This window comes from Gymnoscopelus microlampas (genome assembly GCF_963454915.1).
Source record: "Gymnoscopelus microlampas genome assembly, chromosome: 18".
NCBI lineage: Eukaryota > Metazoa > Chordata > Actinopteri > Myctophiformes > Myctophidae > Gymnoscopelus > Gymnoscopelus microlampas.
In genome coordinates this window covers 23,302,037-23,326,932 of record NC_139955.1, presented here as the reverse complement: position 1 = coordinate 23,326,932, position 24,896 = coordinate 23,302,037, and the positions used below count along the sequence as shown (strand labels likewise).

General features: G+C 40.3%; 2 protein-coding genes across 2 annotated transcripts in view; both read left to right on the top strand.

The window, feature by feature from the left end:
• The first annotated feature begins 1,831 nt into the window (after nucleotides 1-1,831).
• Nucleotides 1,832-17,265, top strand: nxf1a (nuclear RNA export factor 1a). The gene is made up of 21 exons (XM_084041334.1): nucleotides 1,832-2,089; nucleotides 2,788-2,995; nucleotides 3,716-3,905; nucleotides 4,051-4,134; nucleotides 4,562-4,666; nucleotides 4,837-4,917; nucleotides 5,663-5,732; nucleotides 5,821-5,909; nucleotides 6,853-6,960; nucleotides 7,392-7,501; nucleotides 10,264-10,300; nucleotides 10,894-10,962; nucleotides 11,230-11,285; nucleotides 11,384-11,491; nucleotides 13,062-13,120; nucleotides 13,467-13,582; nucleotides 13,746-13,788; nucleotides 13,890-13,962; nucleotides 15,040-15,222; nucleotides 15,813-15,873; nucleotides 15,976-17,265. The coding sequence occupies exons 1-21, from the start codon at nucleotides 2,062-2,064 to the stop codon at nucleotides 16,012-16,014; spliced, it is 1,917 nt and encodes a 638-aa protein (XP_083897460.1). The 5' UTR covers nucleotides 1,832-2,061; the 3' UTR covers nucleotides 16,015-17,265.
• A 1,539-nt stretch (nucleotides 17,266-18,804) lies between these two features.
• The window catches only part of atg2a (autophagy related 2A), a 30,745-nt gene continuing 24,653 nt past the window's right edge, over nucleotides 18,805-24,896 (top strand). Inside the window, exons 1-5 of the mRNA XM_084085690.1 lie at nucleotides 18,805-19,344; nucleotides 20,361-20,523; nucleotides 21,318-21,464; nucleotides 22,028-22,130; nucleotides 23,831-23,975. Of these exons, the coding sequence (XP_083941816.1) occupies nucleotides 19,174-19,344; nucleotides 20,361-20,523; nucleotides 21,318-21,464; nucleotides 22,028-22,130; nucleotides 23,831-23,975 (729 nt within the window). The 5' untranslated portion in view covers nucleotides 18,805-19,173. The remainder of the gene's footprint in view (nucleotides 19,345-20,360; nucleotides 20,524-21,317; nucleotides 21,465-22,027; nucleotides 22,131-23,830; nucleotides 23,976-24,896) is intronic.

Below are 24,896 nucleotides of genomic sequence, written 5' to 3'. Positions count from 1 at the left end.
TATCAAGGCTATCCTATCATAAGAGAGTTTCAGGTTTTCTCAATATAAATAAAAGGTACATAAGATATACACGTCATTGATCTCATCGCTCTTGACCAGAGCCAGTGGTGGAAAAAGTACTCGGATGTTTTACTTAAGTAAAAGTAGCACTGCAAGTCCGGTAAACAAAATGTAGCAAAAGAACACAAGTATTGGCATCAAAATATACTTAAAGTACCAAAAGTAGGAAGTACTCATTATGCAGATTCAGATTGTAACTATTAACTAAAGTTTTCAAATAATTGTAGTGGAGTAAAGGTATAATATTTGCCTCTGAGATGCAGTGGAGTAGCTAGTAAAAGTACATAACATTGGAAATACTCCAGTAAAGTAAACAATACCTCAAAATTGTACTTAAGAACAGTTCTTGAGTAAATGTACGTAGTTACTTTCCACCTCTGACTACATACATACGCGGACCATACGTGCATACACGCACATACGATAATTATACACCTGACCTGTTAATAACTCAACCGACAATTTTGGAGCTTGAAAGTGCGCTTATTTTACTTCTGTGTTACGTGTATGGTTAAACATAATCCTACTAATTACATTTTTGATGATTTGAGCACATTATCGTGATGAATAAAACATGTTTTTATATTTTGAGGCGGCCCGTCGCTCAACGGGGAAAATAATAAATCCCATGTGGGGATTATTTGGGAGGCAACTTCCGGTTTAGACTACAAAATTACGTCATCACTGTTGCCAGATACTGTAAGAGAATTATTCAACCAGGTCTATGAAAACATGCCCAAAAGAAGCAACTATGAGCACTTTAAACACTTGTTTAAACAGTATATTGGCTATTTGAAAATAGCTGATCTACAAGCTGCCAGTACGTTGCATTCGCGACGTGTTGTGAGCTTGTAGATCTGCTATTTTCAAAAATACCTTGAAAAGAACATGAAATAGTATTTGAAATATATTTGGATTAAAAAAAGAAATCAGATGGGGGTCTGCGGAGAAATACATTAATTTGGGGGCGTCCTTGACATTCAAATAAGGAATGTTTAAACAATAATTAAAATATAATATACAAAATAACTACACTTTAATAACCAGCCAAAAAAACGCAACTACTAGCTCCGACGGAACCTCTCCCTCCGCTTCCTCGTTAGTTACTGCCGTCTGTTTTCGAAATGGTCGCACGTCTTCCACTTTACATGTTTCTTACCCCTTTCTGCACATCGTATCCAAAAAGTAAAGCATTTCCGCCACTCTCTCAGATGTTTTAAGTTTTAACGCGCCATAAAAGCTATCCAACGGTTTGAAGAAAGTATTTAATTTGCCTCGGTTTTCATCCGGTTACATGGTTTTTAAGACATTGCGCAAGAGTTGCGCCCGTAGAGATAACATTACTGATTACCCTACTGGTCAAATGTTGAATTGCATCTTCTAATGCAAAATATTATGGAACCGGATGAAAACCGAGGCAAATTAAATACTTTCTTCAACCCGTTGGATAGCTTTTATGGCGCGTTAAAACTTAAAACATCTGAGAGAGAGGCGGAAATGCTTTACTTTTTGGATACGATGTGCAGAAAGGGGTAAGAAACATGTAAAGTGGAAGACGTGCGACCATTTCGAAAACAGACGGCAGTAACTAACGAGGGACCTCATCTCGGAGCTATACAGCGTACAGCGGAGGGAGAGGTTCCGTAGGGGCTACGCAACTACCAATTATTTACAAGCAACTTTACAGAAAAAGATGCCCAAAGTCGCTTAGAATAAGCAGACATGGCAACACTGGACGTCATTAGTAATTATATTTTGTAGTTCCGGGTCTCTGAGCGTCGCACGCAGTGCTTTCTGTTCACAGAACAAAATCAGATAGATTGACCAAGAGTAGGACTTTACTTGGTACAATCGCGTGTATATTTTACCTTAAGGTCATGGATTACTAACTTACATTATAGCTCATCTGTTTTGTGTATTGGAAAGGGGCGATCCGAGTCCTTTAATAGTGTTTTTAAACCAGGTTGGGCTGTTCGAAATAACATTGTTACCACGAACATCATGGCGGACGGCGGCCACTACTACAATGGTAAGTGTAACTTACCAATATAACCTTTGTTCTTACAGCCGAATCTCGTTTTCTTTTAGATTGTGGGGACATTTCGGTGGAGAGAGAGGTGCAAAGCCGTGGTTATATGCCCCATGGAGGTAAACTGAGGATGTAGCCGTTACACTGTAAAATCCTCAATTTTAGGCTAATTTTAGGCTAGATTTTGTGAGTTATTGGTCCATTTGGTTATATTTGTACACTTTTTGTGTTACAAATAGAACGTTATAATAATCATAACGGAGGATTTTAGTGTAGAGGCTATCCCGAACTAGATGTGTATATATTTAAGGAAGATTATTGACTGTTGCCAGCTTCAATTCAATCAATTGAACTGAGTCAATCATTAACTTTTTTTTTTAGCAGAAAAAAACTAAACAAAAAATGTTTTTATTTTATTGTAATATAACATAACGTTACCTACTGTATGCTACAATCATAAGCTTTATGACTATCAAACATTTTTTAAACTGATGCTGCTGTATGGAGGGCTTCCATTAATATAACCTTTGGCATTAAGAGTTAAATTATATCATGTGTTTTTATTTTATTTTTGTTTAACATGGATGCAGCAAAATTGATGGAGCCTGATGAGAAATTGGATAATGTTTATTTGCTATACCTTGACGGATCTATCCGTTTATCATCTGCAATGTGTTAATGCTGATGTCCTCTTTCAGAGCACGATGACAGAACTGGCCCACACTTCCGCAGCCGCAAAGGCCGGGGCTCCCACAGGGGCCGGGGGTACAACAATGACGGGCCCCGTAGGGACCGCCAAAGAGGAGGGAACTTCGGGGGCCCTGGTCCACGGTCCAGACTGGAAGAGTATGATGGAGATGTAACTATGAGTGATAGCTCTCAGGACGGCAGCTCGCATCGCAGATTGTGAGTGTCACTGAGCGAAAGATTTAGTTTCCCTTTTATTATTTCTGCTACATTGATCAAAAATAGAAAATCCCCTGTTACAGGGGTTGTTTTATGAAGTCTTTTGTAACAGTGAAAACTGATAGGCTATATACAGGTAGCCTATGCTTTTTAGACTGACCAAAGAAAAATATCCTTTTTGTGTGATACTGTTGTATAAAGAATTAAGAAATATGTTTCAAATTTCAAAGGGATTTACAGTATTTCCAAGATAGGAGTTGTGTGTTAACGTTATTATATAGGAGTTAACGTGGTTACACTAGCACTAGTCAGCAAAAAACAGATATTTGATGGTACAGAGAATTCAGGTTAATAAAAAGTAGGTATTAAAATAAGTCTGATTCCGTCAATTCTCTAATGAGGAAAAACATCACATGGATGCAACTGGGACGTATCATCAGTGTTGTAGCCTGGGGTCATAGGGTGTTTCTCCCATTTGGATCAGATTTACAAATCACATGATGCAGTTATATGCTTTATAAGTCAAAGTGGACAACTGTTCTGTCTTGTATAATAATGATAATCCACTGCTACCATAGATTTTGTTTAGCGAGCATGTTTTTGCTTAAAATTGCAGGTGAATGTTTCTGCTGATTTGTCAACATTATTAAAGCACTCAAGACTATGATTCAGTATATTTGTATTACCATGTCGTAATAGTGTTTGTTATTTGCTCCTCAGCAACCCTTATTCAAGACCCTATCGGAGAGGAGGGTTTGACAGAGACAGACGGGGTGGCAGAGGAGGAGGCGGAGGGGGCAGAGGAGGCGGTGGCGGTGGCGGTGGCGGCGGCGGCGGCTATAAAGGAGGAGCCGGGGGAGGAGGTGGAGGAGGAGGAGGGAAAAATCGATCGGGCTGGTACAAAATAACGGTGGGTATTGTGTGACCTCAGATCACCCATAAATCCTCATTGTGGGCGGCCACCGCTGAATGGGTAGAGAGGCTGTCTGCGTTCCCCATTCTCCCTTTCCCTTATTTGTTTATTGAGTGTGTTCTGCTCTTGGATGTTTTAACAGATACCACATGGAAGGAGATATGACAAGAAATGGTTAGTTTCAGCCATACAGAACATCTGCACTGTGCCCTTCACACCTGTAAATGTAAGTCCCAGTGTTTTCACAATTTAAACTGTTCCTAAATATTGTTTGCCTAGAGATATTGAAGAATTGGTGCAACACATTTAAGCGATATCACACGAGGAGGAGTGTTGTCATACTGTATTATCAGCATGATTGTGATTCAGTTGTCGAGCGGAGTTCAGGCCGAGTGCTGAAGAAAACCAGAGCCGCACTCATATTAATTATAACTAACACAACCTCTAGTATGATATTGTCTTTATAGAACAGTTTATTTTACAAAATATCAAGTAATGGGGGGCAACAGTTAATGATTTTGTTTAAATGATTAATGATTCTGTCGTCTATTCGGACCCACCAATAAATATTATTTGATTGCTTCAAGACTACAACAACATTCTTGTTGAAAGAATGTTTGTCAGTCAGATCTCCCCCTCTCTCATCTATACAGTTCAATGTGGACGGTCACAAAGCTCAGTTTTACGTGGACGATGTCTCCACTGCTACTGCACTGCAAAAATGTTCCCATAAGATCACAGCCCTGGATGGTTATAAGGTACTACCCACCTACACATCTATGTATTGACTCTTGATCCATCGCACAAAATAGTCCAAGAACTTCTGTATCTAAAACTATAATCAAGTTTAGTGGTTACTGGAACACATTGCAGTTCTCTTCTCTATGCTAGCCTACTCTAATACCACCTCACTTTTGTTTCCTTTTAGATAGAAGTACATATCAACGCTAGCTCTCCGCCCTCCTTTATCGTCACTGACCTGAAGCCGGAACACATGGAACACCTGAAGGTGAGCCAACAATAGAGGGTGGGATGGTAAAGTTGGAAGGTTTGTAGAAGGGGCTCAGATAAACCGGAAAGTATTACGTTTTAATGATGTTGCTTGCAATTCCTGAGCACAGTATTGTAACTTAAATTGCTAGTGATGGGATTTATCTGGTGTTTAAAGGACCAGTGACTTCACCCATGTTCTACCTACTAGCTTTGTATAATTGGTCCTCACTAATGCTCATCATAATTTGGTACCATTTCTGTCTACTCGCTCTGTGTCTCAGAGGTGGGCTGTGGACGGTTCAGGAACCTGCCTACCAGTGACCTAATTAGAAGGCAGGTTTGATCATTTCATTTGGTCAAGATATACAACAGAATAATGTTTTATTATTGCAAGAACAATGGCTAGCTAACGTTCCAGGAAGAGAAGGGGTGTAGTTTCTATGAGCTTGGAATCCCCATTGATGATGAGAATGGTTGGCAGGTTTCTGAACTGTCCATACTCCATAGCCATTATCAGTGCCATCTCAGCAGAAGCATTAGTGAGGATGGGACCAATTACCATATATGAAGATGGAAGATAGGTTGAAAATGGGTGAAGTGCTCCTGAAGTCTCAATAAGTTTAATTCTAAGAGGCTCAAAATCATTCATCCATTTCTTACTCTAACAGGTCCCCCTTCCTTTCCATCTGATCGTCCCCATAATTACTACTTACTATTGCGTCCTTACGATATTTCTAATGGTAATTCATTCTCTTTCACAGCAATGCATGGCAAAGCGATTTGACGGCTCCCAGCAAGCGCTTGACCTCAACAATATCCGAACCGACCCAGGTATGTCCACTGTCTGCCGTGGAATGAGACAAGTGAATGGTTTGCTTGTTTTAGATATTAATCTGAACTTGACTCCTGTGTGTTGCAGACCTGGTATCCCAGAACATTGAAGTCACCCTGAGTAGGAGGTCAAATATGGAATCTGTGATCAAGATCATTGAAGAGAACATTCCAGAGGTACTGTGTATGCTATAAATGCTTGGCCTTTTGTTATAAGAACCAAACGCAGCATGAATTAAAATGCCATACATCAAGGCTCTTAATAATGTTTGTTTTTTCATCGATGTGTAGCTTGGCTCCACAGCTCTCTCTAAAGCCCAATTCAGATCAAAGATTCCCAACAAGAATTAAGAACGTTTATTTGTTACTACTCATAGAGGTACAAGCAGTGAAATGCAAGATCCTCAGAAAATACTATGCCAACAACATAACAATATTAAAAAACTAAAATAAGAAGAAGCCTTCAGTACTAGCAACATCAGCATAAGATGAAACCATTTTAGAATGTTTGTTCTAAAAGTGTGTTTTTTGCACAGCAAAGCTGTTGTGCGAAGTCTTCTTATTGATGCTCTCCTTGTTCTGCACCAGGGACAAATGTATGGATCTATTTGATGTTAGCATTTTTCTTTGAATGGGTGCATACATGCATACATGTAACCAGTAGCCACATTGTCTAGTGAGAAAGGGCATTGTCTGCATGGAACAAGCACATGATCCATGATAAGCTGCGACCAGATATTGGTTGATGCTTGAACATTTTGGACAAATTGACTGACAGAGTGGTTATTCTAGCTGCGGTTTGCATCTAAAAATTGAATCATTTTGGAATGAGTTGTTAACTTTTATTGCTCGTTGCTTTGTTGTGTGACGTTCTTGCCGTGATTCTTATTTTATGAACAGAGACGTTTTAAGAGCCTTTTTTATTATTTTATTTATGGCTCTGGTTGTGTTTTCTGTGTTTATGTCCTGAGGTCTCTGCTTTGTGAGAACATTTTCTTTTGCAAAATAGCATACAATTGAGCTTGTAGATCTGCTATTTTCTAAACTTTTGTGTAACTGTCATATGTACGTATGACAGCAACAATAAACATTCTTCTCTTCCTTATGATCTCTGTACCAGCTCGTGTGCCTGAACCTAAGCAACAACCGTATTCACAAGCTTGACGACTTGGCTGATTTAGTCAACAAGGTTCCCAACCTAAAGACACTCAACCTGTCGAACAATGAGGTGAGGTTCAATGGGAAAAAAACATATCAACCTGTCCTAGATAGTTGGGAGAGAAGGATGACAAGATGCAAAAACAGATAATATTGTGGACTCTGAAAATATATTCTCTCCCACAGAAATGTATAGATATAGATAGATAGAGGAAATATTTCCTAAACCTGGTCCCTCACCCAGCTCAGGCAGATGATAACAATAAGAACAAACAAATAGAAGAACTTAAAAAAGACAAGACGGGAGATGGTGGAGAAGGTTGGGGGTAATTTAGTCCTCTGCTAAGTCTGTAGAGATGTTGAGCAAGTCAACAACAATTTCTGTGGCACTCTTTGCTTGATTTTCAACTGATATGGTTTTAAATATCTGTTTATTTCTTAATTTCAACACCACCTGAACTGCTTGACCAACCTTCCATCTCCTTCCTCTGTGTCTCCCAGCTGAAGACGGATCGAGAGCTGGAAAAGGTGAAAGGCCTGAAGTTAGTGGAGCTGTGGCTTGACAGGAACCCTCTGTGTGACATCTTCAAGGACCAGGCCTCCTACATCAGGTCAGTCAGCAAGTTTGTGGCTGTGTGTCAACCAGTGTGTATGTTTATTTTTCCCCCCTTTTTTCCCCATGATATAGGTTAAAGTTGCTGATGACACTGGTACATACAGTAGATGCAGTGAAACTTGTTCCAAACAGGAATCATGGACAAACAATCACTGATGCTCTTGTTATCCCTTAGCATGAGTTTGTTTCTTTTGTTAACATATGCAAGAGAAATAATCATGTGAACTGTTCTTGTTTTTTCTTCTTTTTCTTTTTTAAGATTTGTTTTGGGGCTTTTATGCCTTTAATGATAGGACAGAAGACTGACAGGAAACGGGGAGAGAGATGGGGAGTGATGCGCAGCAAAGGTCGTGACACGGCGTTAGGCTGGCACTGCCGCCTAGGCGATATTACAACTGTTCTATATACCTTGGTCTCTCTTCCTACTTTTTAACATTTCCCTTTCACTAGAAACTAAACATTCCCCCATCTAATGATTATTGAGAGAAATGACAGTGATGCAGTTCAGGCAGGCGTTTCACCTCTTAATCCCATTCTTTTTATTGCAGTGAAGCTTTCCAACAGCTGGGAGCCCATCATTTCTCTTCTAATTTAATAATTTCTCTTCTAATTTTAGGGGCTTATTTTTACATTTTGTTGTGAAGTTCTCAGTGATGCTGTTCTCAGCACTCCCCTGCTGACATCCTTGTTAGTCTTCCCATAAAACTGCAATAAAATATAATTTCACCACAAAAACAATGACTTTAGTGCAGAGCATTAGGAAAGATGTTTCTCAATGTTAAGTGGGTATGCAATGTGCCAGTCCGTTTAACCAAATTGCAAGTGAATTGCATTGCAATACTTCAACCTAAAACAGCCACAAGTGTAGTAGTGTAGTAGTAGTACACTAGATTATAGAAGTGACTATTGGGGAGAAGGAACCTAAAACAGCCACAAGTGTACCGTAGTAGTGTAGTAGTAGTACACTAGATTATAGAAGTGACTATTGGGGAGAAGGCTATTCTTGTTGTCTTACAATTCCCAAAATGTTTGGAGCAACGAAACAAGTCCACTGGTGACAGCCAGCCAGTGATGGGTTCCCCTCCCCTCGTGGCATCTTGTGGCCCAATTGGCATCCTGCAACAGGCGAGTATGGCAGGCTGGTTAGCCTATGACGGGTAAGATCCCACCTTGAAACTCGGGACAACCTAAGGCAGGCACAGTCACGATTACTCGGCCTCTACGTCACTGTGAGCATCGACTCACCAAAGTGGCAAGAAGAAACGGAGAAGATGATGATGATGAGAGAGAGACGACACAGGATAAGCCATTGGGTGAGAGGTGGAGGAGGTAAAAATGTCTCTTATCAAATCAAATGATGAGAGAAGCAGAAAATGCACTCTGTCTTCCTGTGTCAATCACTGCTCCCTGGCCTAAAGCAGAGGCCCCTGCTGCTACTCTCCGTCTATGCAGGAGAAAGAGAGTGAAAATATCGTTATTTTCTACTGGATAATCTTATCTGGTTCACTTTCATGGGAAATAATTTAAACGAACCAGATATGAAAATGGAAATGCTACTCCCGTTTTTTTGTATGATGGCTGTGAGCTGAAACAAACAGAAAAAGGACATTGTTGCACATCAACCCAGCACACAGAATCGGCTAGGGGACAATCACTTAATGTGAATTGCAAAGCCTTGCTTCCTCTGCAGCCAGAGGCATTAGTTATTAGTACAAAGGGGACACTTAAGTTTTATCCTTTGTACATGATGGTAGTTGTGGTGAGTTAAAGTAACATCATCAACTACGTAACTCTTGTGCAGTGTGGAATACTAGGGGGATCAGTAATGGGAATGCTGGGTTCAACACTGTGTGTCCAGCAATCCTCCACATGCCACTGTTCCTGGGCATTTTCTCTGGCTTTCTCTCCCTTTTCCACTTGCATTTGAAATGCCAACACAACTAATAAGCGTTTTACTTCCTCAGATGATGATGCATAGAGAATCGTCACCACCTACTAAATGTTTCACTAACTGTGGAAGTGAGCTATCTGTGTGTGAATGTTTTTTTTTTGTGTGACCCTCTTTTTGTTTTGCTATGACCTAGACTCGGCCTCTCTTCAGTGGTCATGGTCATACTTTTGGGAGCTGATCCTAACGCAAGACTGGCGGTAACCCCACCTCTCTCCCAGCTATAGCATTGCCTCTATTTTTAACATAACAGAGGATTTGCTTTGTTGGTTTCCATGACACGCTTGTAGATTTTGGGTTTCTGTAGGAATGTGTGTGAGCGTGCGTGCATGTGTTGGTTCCCCTGTCAGAGGTCTGTGTATGTCTTGGAGGGGGTGAGTATTCCTGTTTGGTAAGTACGCTTTGGGGTGGGCGAGGTAGGCAAAGGGCACCTCGTAAAGCCGTGAGGACAGAAAGCTATATTTGTGCGTGTATACATTTCCATGTGCATGTCACAGTAAGGGTGGGCATGAAATGCCCCAACAACAGTGATTCAATTTCACACTCCTTTCATATGTGCTTAAAAGCCTGGAGAGGACTGTTTTCCCAAGCATTCCACACAATGTGCCAATATCATTACGTACAATACATCAATCATTACCTCTCTTTTAAATCTGTGGTGTATCAGTGAGCGGACTATAGAGCACATATACTGTAACTCAGTAGGTGTGAGAATGTTAGAATGCATCCAGGTCAGTATGTGTGGCCTGTATTGTTTTGTCGAGTTGTAATCCTCACTTTTACCGCTTTTGCTTTTGTTCCCGTACTAGTGCTGTACGGCAGAGGTTCCCCCGGCTCTTGAAACTGGTAAGAAACAACTTAATAATTGTGTAATAATTGTTTGCTTTCTCAGATTGCTCATTCTCTAGTCTTCACAAATGATGGTTTAGGCTTGTTCAATACTATGTAGTGGGTTTAGGAGTTGCAAATCTTTTAAACACAATTGGTTATTGTTCACAATCTGAGGATACAAGATTAAGCATGATATTTTATTCTTTAAAGATTTATTTGTGGAATTCTTATGCTTTATTTCAGATAGCTCAGTGTAGAGAGATATAAAATAAAAGGGCGCTGTGCACAGAGATAAAATAAAAGGGCGCTGTGCACAGAGATATAAAATAAAAGGGTGCTGTGCACTAACTGGCTGAGCCACCATGCACCCCAAAGATCGTTAGATCTCATTTCGTACACAAGAGTAAAATTCTTTGGTTTTGGGTCCTCAACATTGTAGCAGCAATAACAAAGAGGGCAATTATCTTGAGCATCTGTGTTTAAAGAAAAATAACATTTGTGTTTTATTTATTCCTTTGATGCTGGAGGACATGGTGACGCCAAGATGGCAAAGTGTTTCTCCTTTGCCTCACTTTACATGTTATGTTGTTTGTGTTGCTTGGTTTTAGGATGGCAATGATCTCCCACCTCCCATAGGTTTTGACGTGGAAACACCCACAATCATCCCCCCCTGCAAGGTAACGTTGTTTTAATCTTATTTTGCGCACAAGGCAAGAGTTTGAGCTTGGTCTTGTTTGGGTATCATACTAATTGCTATGGATGTATACAAGAAAGCACTGTGGAAGGACTTTGCTTTTTAAGGGCAGTCTCCCTTTTATAGTGCAGCACTTCTAATTATATTTTTCTTTGAGTTTAAGCATGGAAACATGTTATTTACTCAACTTTTGGCCTGTTTACTGAGATGTTTGACAAATATTTTTTCTTTCTTCTATTTCACAATCCAGGGCAGCTGTTTTGGTTCTGATGAAATCAAGGTTATCATCCTTCATTTTCTGCAACAGTGAGTTTCAGCCTGTTCACATCTGAGAATTACCTGTTTGGCACTGATCTAAAGGAATGAACATAATGAGTAGCGAGTAATACTACTGTATGTTCCAGGTACTACACTATCTACGACTCGGGGAACAGACAGCCTCTTTTAGATGCCTACCATGATGGAGCATGTTTATCCCTCATTACGCCTTACACCTCACAGAATCCGTCTAGGTAAGAAGAACTTGCACATTACACATACTCTGCAATCAAACACAACAACAGCAATTTAAAATATCAAATTTAAGCATCTTGCAATGCATGGATTACATTTGAAAGCAGAATAATGCACTGTGTCGACTCAACTGTGTGTATAACGCTCAATTTATACTCCGTCGTATGATGGTATCACTTGCCGAAAGTAGCCGATCTGTCTACAAGCTCACACAGTGTGACAGATTTCAAAAGTGCCGGTTTAGAACCGGTATCGGATAAAACCCCAAAGATACCCAACCTAAGGTTGTGCGGTATGCCAAAATATTCCTGTCGGGTCCCCATAGGGCTTTCACGACTAGAGATTTTTACAGGTCGACTAATTTGACCCAGTGGTAGTCGACTAGTCGACTAGTCGAAATTTAAATTAGCACTGTTTTAATACCATCCTACTACTATATTACTATTATTATTATCCTCCTGCCCTTATTTTTATGGCGTTTTAAGGGAAGCGCTTCTGGCACAGCAGCACAGCACCACAGCAGCGTCTCCAAGGATCCCCATTGCCCAATAATAGGCTTTTATTGGGCATGCTTTTGACCCCCTTTTGATAAAAAATAAAGTCAGGAGGATAATAATAATAGTAAGATGGGCCATTACTATAGCATTAAAAATTAAATAAAAAATAAAAAAAAGTTTTTTTTCCCCCCCAACTATTCGACTAGTACCAACAAGGTCGACTAGTGGTTATACTAGTCGACTAGTCGACTAGTTGGTGAAAGCCCTAGGTCCCCAGTGCTTAGCTTGAGTTATACTTCGCCGCACAGCGGGTCGCGGGTCGAAAATAGCAGATCTACAAGCTCACAATGCGTCTTGTCGCGTTGTGAGCTTGTAGATCTGCTATTTTCGGCGCACAACCCCTTTGTACGACGAAGTACACACATTCGGCTGTAACACGTGCAGTGTCAGATTACTTATAGTTGGCTAATGTGACTGCTCACTGTCAACAGAGATGAGACGACAAGACTGTCTTTCTGCTTCCATGCACCTCTCTCACTGACTAAAACTTATTTTGGCAAGAAGAATTGTAAAACAAATCACTTCCATTGGATATTCTTTTCAGAACTAAGCTAAGATCACAGGCTATGAGATGAATTGAAAAATGAAAAAGTAGAGTAGCCTACCGCAGTTTGCAACAACGATGTGGCAAAACAAACTTTCCTTTTTCACAGACTGTCTTTTTAATATTCTGACAAAATAATAACATATGCTGCAGGATAAACCTGCCCGGGCCGCCCTACCCTGTAACTACGGACTCACAATGCGCGCCGGGCAGCGAGCCGTAAGCGAACTCGCATAATATTTAGGCTACATTTGTTTATTTAGCAAAATAAAATGACAAATATCGCCCAAAACACCCGCCAATAAAAACAACTGACGATTCGACTCATCCAATTGCCAATATATTCGCCATACCGTTCAACCTTAACCCAACCCTACTTCCACTGATCCTAATCCTCCATATATTGTAGTCTCATCTACATTGACTATGCCTGACCCTCATTGTCTTTCCTCTTGTGTTTATCGATAGGAGCAGTCTAGGAGAGTACTACAAAGACAATCGAAACCTGAAGCGGGTGAAAGACACCAGTGAGTTAACTGGTCAAGCTATTAAGCATGTATAGGCCTGTTGCAGGAAATTGTTTACAAGTGGACAGTTCAACACGTGGAAAAAATGACAACAAAAGGATTTTACTGTTATCACCTCCATACCTCACCTTTATGGTTCATACTAGGCACTTTCATTGTATGAAATGTCGGGTAGGAAGTAACTTTTTCCTTTTTATTGTGAGTCCTCCTACATGGTGGCATGTTCTTCATAACCATTAGTAACTCTAACAGGCTGTACACTGTAACAGGCTTCTAATAATGTCGGTTGTATTTCTTCTGACTTGTGAATGCCTTCTAACCTTCCCCTTTTCCCTGCTGCCCACAGCGATGAGATTTCGTCTGCTGAAACACACGCGACTAAATGTGGTGGCATTCCTCAACGAGCTCCCCAAAACTCAGCATGACACTGCATCCTTCAATGTTGACGTAAACACCTACACGGTTGGTTAATATTTGATTCTTCACTTAATGCTTATTGATAACCTTGCACTGCATAATTTCTTGGTCTTGTGTCTTAATCTTTCAATGTAGTTTTTATTCTATTCTGTCTATTCTTGTAATGCAAAATCCAACCAATTCTGAATATTGTTTTCCTTTTTTCCAGAATACGTTATTGTCATTTACAGTAACTGGGGTGTTCAAAGAAGGTGCGTGTTGTCTTTCTTGTGTAGTCAAACCTTTTTTTAGGTTTTTCAAATGCTCAAATAAACATTTCTCCCGGTGCTGACTTTGTTTTTTTCTGTCACAGCGGAAGGTAAATCGCGTGACTCCACCATGGCCTTCTCTCGAGTCTTTGTCACGGTCCCCGCCGGGGGTTCTGGGTAAGTCTAATGAACTAACCTTGGTTGACTTCCATATAGTGCTTCATGGTTCCTTTTTGTTGCAAATGACTAAAAATGGAAAAATGGAAATTTTGTATTAACACACCCATGCACTCAATTGGAGGAATGCAACCTCTTTCTTAGCATCCTGCTCAAGATAACACATTCTCTGTAATTCAGAAATGGCTCAAATTCTTGCCACCAAAACATGACATTATAGACCTTTTTTTTTAATTGATAGAGATCTTTATCTATCTATAAATCCACAACATCTTTGTCCTTCACATATCTTGAGAACCATTCATCCATTTACTTCACACTTGGCGGGTGCATTGCTGAGGAAATGCAGTGTCGAGTGTGAAGTCGATTGGGTGACCAGTTCTCCATAACCAGCCCACTCTGAATGGGTATGTGTTCTAAATGATACTAGTCTACACATTCCAGGACTCTCTGTATGTCACACATCACTTTCTATGATTGAAAAATAAATGTAGGTCAAGCTGAAATTATAAAATAAAGTTAGAATTCAAAACCCAACTCAGCTGCAGAGAGTGATTTGCATTCAGAGAAAAAAAAAATCTATTTGAAATATATACTTAGGATTTTGGTCAGTACATGGCATGATTATTATTTCCTGTTTCTTGTCAAGGAAAAGATAATTGTTCCATTTTTAGCACAGCACAGCTCGCTTGGAGCTTGTCTGTTCTGTAGTATCTTATATGAAAATTGTCTAACAATCCGTTTATTAGAAGAAGACTCAAACGTCATTTTTACAGACCTAACAAGTACTACATTCACCAGGGTATATTGCAAAATTCCTTCTGAAAGTAAAATTTATTTTTGGTGTTTTACAAACAGAGAAATATGGTTCTGTATTTCCATTTGTGACAGATTTCGCAAATGCTCAAAGCTTTTTTTTCCTGCCCCTTTCCACACATGGAACTTTAAAATAATACAGACTGTATACGCACTTAGACTCATTATATTCAGAAGAAGAACGTTTGGTCATGTTGCACCTAAAATAAAATAAAAAAAGATCTCACATTTCATTTTGTGCTCTCTTATTCTGTGCTTCAGTTTGTGTATAGTGAACGACCAGCTCTTCATCCGGATGGCAACAACGGAGGAGATCCGCAAAGCATTTGTGGCTCCCGCCCCGACCCCTTCCTCCAGCCCTGTGCCCACACTCACTGCACAGCAGCAGGAGATGCTCACCGCGTTCTCCCTGAAGTCTGGCATGAACCTGGAATGGTCTCAGAAGTAAGTGATGTGCGCTAGTGGTGGAAAAAGTACTCAAATTATTTACTAAAGTAGAAGTATCAATACTGCAATGTAGAAATACTCTGTTACAAGTAAACGTCCAGAATTCAAAATGTACTTGAGTAAAAGTACAAACACACACACACACACACACACACACACACACACACACACACAGCGTGCTGAGAGCTAAAGGGAACTAACCTCGCGTCACCAGTCTTTCCACCTCGGAGGAAATAAAAGGTAGCACAATGGTGTACACGAAATGTTGTCCGCCTCACAGTGTTTGGGTCTCGCTGGGCGGTGGTCAGCGATGACGCTAAGGAACAACATGGTCGACCGTAATGTTGTGAGTTTGTGTTGTCCGCAATTAATTATGCTTCGAGGGGGCAGATGTGTGCTGAGCAGTAAGTAATTGTGCGCGTTGTGGCTTGTGTTGTTAGTGACATTGATATGTTGTTTTTGTGTTTATTCCGACACAGTGACACGGGGAAATTATGGGTTTTGGTTTGTGCAATGTATTATAGGATATTAATGTTAGGTGTCATGCTTGTTTGCACTTTAAATATGAATATTTTTGTGTCTGGCAGGTGTCTACAGGACAATGAGTGGGATTTCAACAAAGCTGCACAAGTCTTCACTCAGTTGAAGGTAACCATCAACCAATTTAATTTCCTGTGATTATGGTGATTCGCTCTTCCTAGAGGATCTGACAATGTTCTCATGAAAATGCTTTGTCTCTTTTCTTTTCAGACGGATGGCAAGATCCCAGATGTGGCGTTCATAAAGTGAAGATTTGAATGATGATACCTTCTGTGAAATAGTGATAATTGGTTTTCAGTGAAGAACTGTTAATTATATTTTATATGGATTTTGTTTTGTTTTATCCCCTTTCTCTGGCTTTGTTTTACAATTTTCTTTACTGATACCTTGTTTTAACAACCAAGTGTCAGTCGTTTGACTCGGAAACTGTTATAATAAATTTGGGTTATTGTTGTAACCTTAGTTTATAGTTATTTGTATAGCGTTCTATTACATGCTTTCATAGGAATAAAGTCAAATGAGCACTGGCTTTGCTTGTGTTGAACTTGGCTTGATGTGAAATGATGTTGATTTAAATAAACACTATTCCTCAGTTTAAAACCATTTCACAGATGCATGTGTTAACATTAACATTTACAGTGTAATTCCTAACCACATTTCATTAACCTTTACCATAAGTCCTTCATTTTTTTCCAAGGTCATGTAAAGAAGGAAAGGTCATGTATGTCACTTTCTTGTTCCGACACTGGGAGGCAAACTGGAGCCTGAAGTTCGATGGAATGCATTGAAGTCAAGAGCCAGGTGGAGAAGCTAATGAATGGACCATTATGAATGATTGCGACCTTTGTAAAATAATCGGTTCAGGAAAATAAGACATCACACATTGTTTATGCTCTTGTTTTTCTGATATGCACACTATAATCTTATTGAGGTATGTAAAGAGCACAGTACGCTTATGGGCTGTTATCGCGAGACTGTCTAGCATTCATTGACAACTGTCAACTAATTCTCGTGATGAAAGCCCATACTGCACAGCCAGAAATCATTGCCAGTCTTATTTAGATGCCTCAATAAATGTACATAGTGTGCATCTAAACAGTGATCAGAAAACGAGTGATGTGTCTTCTATTTTCGTGAACTGATTATCTGACAAAACGATTATTCCTACCCACCAGGGCAAGAATTTCATGGAGGCCATGGCCCCTCAAAAACAATGACCTGCCCCGAGGCCACAGTGGCCTTGATGCCCTGCCTAGTGCCTATATGGCCCCAACTGATAGTACCTTGTATTCTTCTCGGTAGCCGGAACCTCTGCCTCTTTCCTGTCAATATGTTTTTTAAACCATCTTTTGTTGACATTCTGAACTCCCCCCTCAACAGCCCCATCTTCAGAAGAGTCCAGGGACTCTGATTACTACAGGGATGGGCATGCATCAACTTATGTTTCGTTTTAAAACATTGGTATTTTGTAAATACCAATAGATCATTTTGTGAAATAAACTGTTTTTTCTATTAATCAATCACAATCATTATTCCCTTAAAACCATTGCTTGATTATTCTTTATTCTTTATTCTTTATTAGGATCCCCATTAGCTTCCACAAGGTGGTCGCTAGTCTTCCTGGGGTCCTCACATACATAACATGTATACAATAAAAACAGACAATAGTTAAAATTGTGCAATATAACTAGAAAAAAACAGACAAAGTGTAATTATCAGCAAAACTAGTCACTCTGCATATGAAACAGAGACAACAATAACCAATCAAGTCACAATACAGATTATTCGCAAAATACACAGAAAACAATAATGTTACTGTACAAAAATTGTGAAAATACACAAGTTACAACTATATAGGACTCAATTTATGTTTAAGTAACTTTTTAAAAGAAAATCTACTTATATGGTTTGTTTAGCTTTATTGAATGGCCTTGGGGTGCCCTCACAAATGTACGATACCAAAGGCCAAGTTGCCGTGGGCCTAGAACGACAAAATTCCATGCCTACCCAATGGTGTAAAGTAACTAAGTACATGTACTGTAATTAAGTACAATTTTGAGGATTTCTTACTTATGGGACATTGAGTATTTCAATTTTTCGATACTTTTACTTCTACTCCACTACATCTCAGAGGCAAATATTGTAGTTTTACTCCACAATTCATTACTTAGCTTACAAGTTATTTTGGAGATTTGTATTATATTACAAAACATACATTTATTACTTCAGCCCTATTTACACTTTGGCTGTTATATATTTGGAGCTTGTAGATCTGCTATTTTCAAAAGACTTACACATTTTTAGACGGAACATTATGTACTTTTGCTTTTGGTACTTTTAAGCATATTTTGATGCCAATACTTTTGTACTTTTACTGAAGTACATTTTGATTACCGGACTTTATTTGTAACAGAGTATTTCTACATTGCAGTATTGACACTTTCACTTAAGTAAAAACAAAATGTACTTTTGACACCACGTCTACCCCATGCAGGTCTACCCACGTTTCATGAACTTTGAGAATAATGTGACCTTACAAAGATGGCGTCTATCGTTGTCCTTCCGGGTTTGTTTTGTTTTTCAATCACGATGACGTCAAGACGCAGGGGCGTCTGTACTATACCAACAGTTAACGTACAGGGTTGCCATGTCGGCCTATTATAAGCGACGTGGGTCTTCTTTTTCTCTAAAGTTGCTGGTAAAAATTGGTGGTTGCAGTTTTTTGGGCTTGTTTCTAAAGTGTAGTCGCTCATTTAGGCTTGCTTCCAACATTTTTTATGATTTAAACCAGTGGTTCTTAAATATTTTCATGAAAATGTTTTGTGCCCATGGAGTTGTTAGAATGTTTTAAAAATATTTCAAATTGTTTTCTTTTTTAATTAACAGGTCTACAAGCTCAGAACACATCAAACACTACAAATACCCCCTGCATATGGGCTCATAGTCGCTTCTTTTTGGGCTTGTTTTCCTAGACCTGGTTGCATGCTTATTTCTCTCACACAACCTGGCAACCCTGCAACAGTTCACGTATGATAACAATAAACAACCCTGTAGACCCAGAGATATGCGCAGGAAGGACCTGTCGCTCCAATTCGACACGAACTCTTCAAAAAACCTATCCTAAAACGACACACAACTAACGGTACAGTACGGTCTGTGTCGGAACAACAACAACGTCCCACTCTCCTCGGTCTGGACACAAAGGATTCTCCAGCATATGTGACACAGTGGAGAACAAGAAGAGTTCCTTTAGCCCCCTCCAGCTAGTAGCCTGCTGAGGAGCTCATTCCTTATTTGCACAGTTTATGTTTTAGTCTGTTATGCAGTTGCCAGTGGACTGTATTCACACTCCTCGTTCTCTCAGCTCCCTCCTCACCTCCTTCTCCTCCTCACTGTGGCCCTTATACTATGTCTCGCTGGCTGTTCCCCTGGTCAGGCTCCATCAAGAAGCGGGCCTGTCGGTACCTCCTACAGCACTACCTCGGCCACTTCTTGCAGGAACGCCTGAGCCTGGACCAGCTGGGCTTGGACCTGTACAATGGCAGCGGTGTCATTAAGGACATCAACCTCGACGTTTGGGTAAGTGAGTCTGTACAAAGAGAAAAGGGGTCGTACTGTGTATCAGTGGTTCTCAAACCTTTACATTTCAAGGTCTCCCTGACAGTGTGCAAATGAAACGGGTCCGTTTGGTTCCATGTGTACACTGTCAGACTTGCAGACTTTTAAGGGTCAATTTAGCCCTGAGAGCCCCAAGAATCCACTTTGAGAACCACTGCTGCCCAGCAGCACACACACTTCTCATGTTTTGTCAGGCTCATCGTGAAGCCCTGGAACTATTTCGCAATTGCACTCCAGTGCAACAACAACAATCTTCGTCATATCCCAAACCTAGCTCCACCACTTCACGAATTCGAGGAAACGTGGTTAGAGGAAACAAAGACATGTCAGTGACTTGTTATCTGTTGCTATCAGATTTTACCAATTCATCAGTGTCACTCAAAGTAAGAGAACACGACTTTCCTCTGCCATCCTTGTAGTTAAGTGCTTTGACATCCTGTTGACACAAAGTGTCAGTTATGTACAGTGGTTTTCAACCTGTGGGTCGGAACCCCAGGGGGGTCCTCACATGACTTTGGGGGGTCCCCAGATGACAAGAAAGTGACCATTTAAGGACTATTAAGACCTTTTAATACCTTAAACAATTAAAATGAAATGAAATTGAAAAAAGACATTACTGCATCAAAAGTAATCAACAAACTATACTATACAAACAATGGCCATATTGTCAAATAATATAAGAAAGAGGCAAAAAGTGTGAAAATAGTCGATCTACAAGTTCACAACGCCTCGCATTGTAGATCTACTATTTTCAGAATTTCCGTCTGTGGGAACGGAGTCAAACTAAATGTTATGCCTCAACTATATAATTCCAAGTGCTTTTCAGGCAGGGTGCAGGGTGGGGGATCCCCCCAGTTCAAATATGATTATTTTGGGGGGTTGCAGCCTGAAAAGAACCCCTGAGTTATGACACCTATCCTCTCAGAATTGTGTTTTGCTTTCTCTTTCACATTACTGTCTGTTTCCATTTGTCCCAGGCGGTCAATGAGCTTTTGGAGTCTCTCGGGGCACCTTTGGAGATTGTGGATGGGTTTGTAAGCAGTATATCAGTGACCATTCCCTGGCAAGCTCTAGTGACTGACCACTGCACCTTAGAAGTTTCTGGGCTTCAGATAACATGCCGACCCAAGTACAGGACCAGTAAGTCACCAGCAATGTATGCCTGAGTTGGGGAAACCCATAATATCTCAAAACAGATCCTAATTCTTTTAAAAAACAGAATGGGTTCCCACTTCCCAGATTGGGAAACCCATAGTGTAGCTGTAGCAGTATGCTAAAACCAAGATGTCCCAGAACAGGCCTAGTTTGAAATGCATGTTCTGGGATCCGAGTAAATATAATAAGCCTAAATACTGTCCCTATTTTTTTTTAACCAAAATATTCTCAGTTTTAGATATTATATTGACTGTTGCATTATGGGCGGAGTAAAAAAACAACATTCCAAACATATGTTCACTTGACTCTACGTCAGTTTAGTGCCATTGCTTTGTAAATACCCATAGACAAATGTTCATACATAATACATTTTGTAGTGCCATATTGCTTTGTAAATACCCATAGCCAAATGTTCATACATAATACATTTTGTATACATTCAATACAATTCATGCATTTAGGTTGTAGACTGCTCAGGAGATATAACCTGAATTGATAAATCGTATGAAGGGCTATGTAGCTAGTTTCCTAGGACATGCCAAACAGGTTATCCATTATTCTGTTGGATAATAAGGTGTAATAGGCCAATCATAAAGTAGTGCACAAACTTTGATATGGTCTATCAGAAGATGAAGTATACTAAGGACAATGGAATAGGGAGAAGGTTGACTATTAATCACTCAGCAATTTGTCATCATTACTCAGTTACATTCAGCTAGCTTCATGACAACAGTGAAAACACCCACATCAGTGAATATTCTTTATTTGTTTCCATTTAGGTGGGGGTTGGGACTCCCAAGGCTGGTCCTCAAGCATGATGACCTCCAGCATGCAGCTGGCCCAGGAGTGCCTGAAGGACCCCCCAGAGCAGGAGCCGCCTGCACAATTGGAAGGGCTTGAGATGTTTGCACAAACCATTGAGACGGGTATGTGTGTATATACCTATTGTGGTGGACAAAATTCATATAGCAGTCATTGTGGTATTGATTAATTTAATGTATTAGTAGATGCAACAATCATCACCTGTTCTTCCCTGTCAAACTCCTCTCCTTGACAAACTATTTACAAACAGCCGACTCACAAACCTATTTCAAACATGCCGACTGTGTGTGAGTCAGCTATATAATAAAGCCCATGTAACTGTGCGGGACATTTATGGTGGGGGTGCTTGGGGAAGCTCTGGACGGAGACACTAGTCTCTCTGCTGTGATGAGATAGATGAGATCTACACACTGTGTGTGTGTGTGTGTGTGTGTGTGTGTGTGTGTGTGTGAGAGAGAGAGAGAGAGAGAGAGAGAGAGAGAGAGAGAGAGACAGACAACATTTTGCATCTGTGTTTTCAATATGCAAATAGTCCCACTGTAATTGTGTGCTGTCTTCTCTATCCAAAATGACAGTATCCCAATCCAAACATGAATAGCAGCACACAGAGATTATTTATTTTGAGGAATGAGAGTTAGTGACCCGTTGTCATTCTGCCTGTTTGCAGTCCTCCGTCGTATTAAAGTCACCTTCCTGGACACTATCGTCCGCATCGAGCACCAACCCCTGGACCTGGAAACAGGCGTTGCCTTAGAGGTGCACATAAAGCGGTAGGTCACACTCACACCTCTCAAAAGGTTCACAGCAAAATGTGCAGGATTACTGAGAAAATAGGGCTGGATGTTGTTCCCTGACCAAGCCTGTTAATTTTTTTTCACCTTCACCTGTTTTATTCTGCATTTGAGATGATGCAGGATCTTTCTCCTGTATTGCTGCAATATGTAATTTGGTGATGATACTAGCAAAAATATTAGCAGGAACTGTGACATTGCAAACTGGAGCTCCACTGACTTTTGGATTCAGATATTAACGTTTGTGCACCATTACTTGCACCCTTGCGTCTGCTCAAAAGCCTGGTAGAAATATACCAGTAGCAATAAAGAGATGGGAAAACTCCACTCCTGCATTGACACAAGAGATAAAGCAAGCCAGACACGGAAGGATAATTCATTTGAACAGAATGACCGCTGACAATTCCATTGACTTGACATTGACTTTGGGAAGTGTTTAATGTCTCCCGTCATCTATGCCTACCTGATTACAGACACACATGAAGCGCCAGTGCTAACCTATTAGTAGATGCTGCGCTGTTGATTAATCTGTTCAAATAAGACTGCATGGCCCAATCTGATGCTGTTTGATCCCCGTCTTGTGTGTATTGACAGTTTCACAGAACTGCCGGCCCTTTTTGTCTGCATTTCATCGTTCTAACAGAATAACTGTAGCAATATTAATCTAGGATCATAAGTTAACCAAGAACCTATCATCAGTCTAACAGTAGAATATCCGGGGGGGAAAAAGTATAATCTATACATTGAAACTATACACACTATAGGATGCCTGGTCAACAATGACCTGGCATCTGTCTACATAACATGCTATCTAAATTACATTTTAGCTTTTAAATAAGCCTGCAAGGTCGTCAAGGCTAGGGCAAGTGCTACGGCAAGTGCTACGGGCTAAGGTAAAGTCTGAAGAGGTGAGTCTTCAGATTACGGCGGAAGATTGGGAGTGAGTCTGCAGTTCTAATTGCAATGGTGAGTTCATTCCATAGTTTGGGAGCCAGAAGGGAGAAGAGTCTGGGATGTGTGGAGTGTTGTCCGGATGTTTTAGCTTCCCTGTGTTAGCTGTTGTTGTAGGTTTGGATCAGGCTTTGAAGATACGGGGGTGCCATACCTTTGGTTGCTTTGTAGGCCAACATCAGTGTTTTGTACTCTGTGCGGGCAGTAACTGGGAGCCAATGGAGGGAGCAGAGAAGGGGTAGACATGTGAACATTTTGGCTGGTTGACTTCCAAGCGTGCTGCGGCATTCTGGATAATTTGGAGAGTCTTAAGTGCTCATGCCGGGAGGCCAGTAAGGAGATAGTAGATCTTAAACTATTGTTCTGGATAATTCTGGATAGTTTAACTTCAAAGTGGTATCAGGTGATCATGTATGTAGTGTGGATTATCTCAATTCAGACCACCAACAGAAGTTACTGTTGGTCTTTTATTAGGTGTGTGTGTGTGTGTGTGTGTGTGTGTGTGTGTGTGTGTGTGTGTGTGTGTGTGTGTGTGTGTGTGTGTGTGTGTGTGTGTGTGTGTGTGTGTGTGTGTGTGTGTGTGTGTGTGTGTGTGTGTGTGTGTGTGTGTGTGTGTGTTTTCACGCACATCCTTTGTTCATCTGTATAATAACATGTTGTACAAATATGTCCACACATGACTCTTTGTGTGCTTGCTTCTTTGTGTGTGTGTATGTGTGTGTCACCAGGCTGGAGTACTGTGATGAGGCGGTGCGGGACCCAGCCGGTCAGACTGCCGTGCCTGTAGACATTCACCAGCCGCCCGCCTTCCTGCACAAGATCCTTCAGCTCAGCGCTGTACAGCTGTACTATGAGAGCCTCAGGACTGGACAGGTGTTACATACTCCTTTTGAGGGACTTATTGGTTTTTATTATTGGCATTGGGTATTGTTGTGTTTTTGTCTTTTATTTTGGACTATTATGAAATTATTGTGTACTGTTAATTAAAGAATTATGTGCCCAGATGGCGTAGAGCAGTTGTTCCCAAGAAATTAGTTGGTGTCTCACCGTGACCCAAACTAGTGAATATAGCAGATGTGCAAGCTCATAACACGTCACAATGTAGGTTTGAGAGCTGCATAGTGCCCCGAACACTAGTTTTTTTTAATTTATGGAATTTCTTTGTTTTTTTAATTTATGAAATTCTTTTGAATTTGTTTACCTATTTAATTTTAAAAACTTTGAGCAAACAGGCAGAGTGGCTTATAAGGTGCCACTGTGTTGGTTTAACTTTCTCAAGCACATTTCAAGTCTGCAAGCTGATTATTATACCGTACTGAAATGAATGGAATCCAGTGACTTCCTTGAAAATCTTAACTAACAGCGGTATGCTTTGGAAAATGATCAGCTATAATGTCAAGTACACTGTGACACCATAGTCAAGCTGTAGTTCAGGAAGCTATGACAGGGCTTACGCGTCAATTGCAAAAACAGTCTGCGTCCAATCTTGGGTAGAGCCTAACTGATATATCAGTTTGGCCGATAAATCAGCCATTATTTGACTTTTTCATGACATCGGTATCGTCAATTATGTAGCCAATGCATCTCGATTTTTAACCACTCTCAACTTGGTGTCCCTATTTTAGGCATGTCCTCATAGGCAAAATGTAAGAAAATAAATAAATTGGCTGATCTACAAGTTACCAACATGTGTGACGCATTGTGAGCTTGTAGATTGGCATTTTTTTCTTCTTTTTTTAATAGGGCTCAAGTGGTTAAATAAAAGAAAATTACTGTTGAATTTCTTTTTAAAAC

Excerpts from the sequence above, each read along its gene's own strand:
- nxf1a (XM_084041334.1), top strand. The coding sequence starts at position 2,062 with ATGGCGGACGGCGGCCACTACTACAATG. Across the intron at positions 7,502-10,263 it reads GACCAGGCCTCCTACATCAG|TGCTGTACGGCAGAGGTTCC; the intron begins GTCAGTCAGCAA and ends TTCCCGTACTAG. Across the intron at positions 13,121-13,466 it reads GAAGCGGGTGAAAGACACCA|CGATGAGATTTCGTCTGCTG; the intron begins GTGAGTTAACTG and ends TGCTGCCCACAG.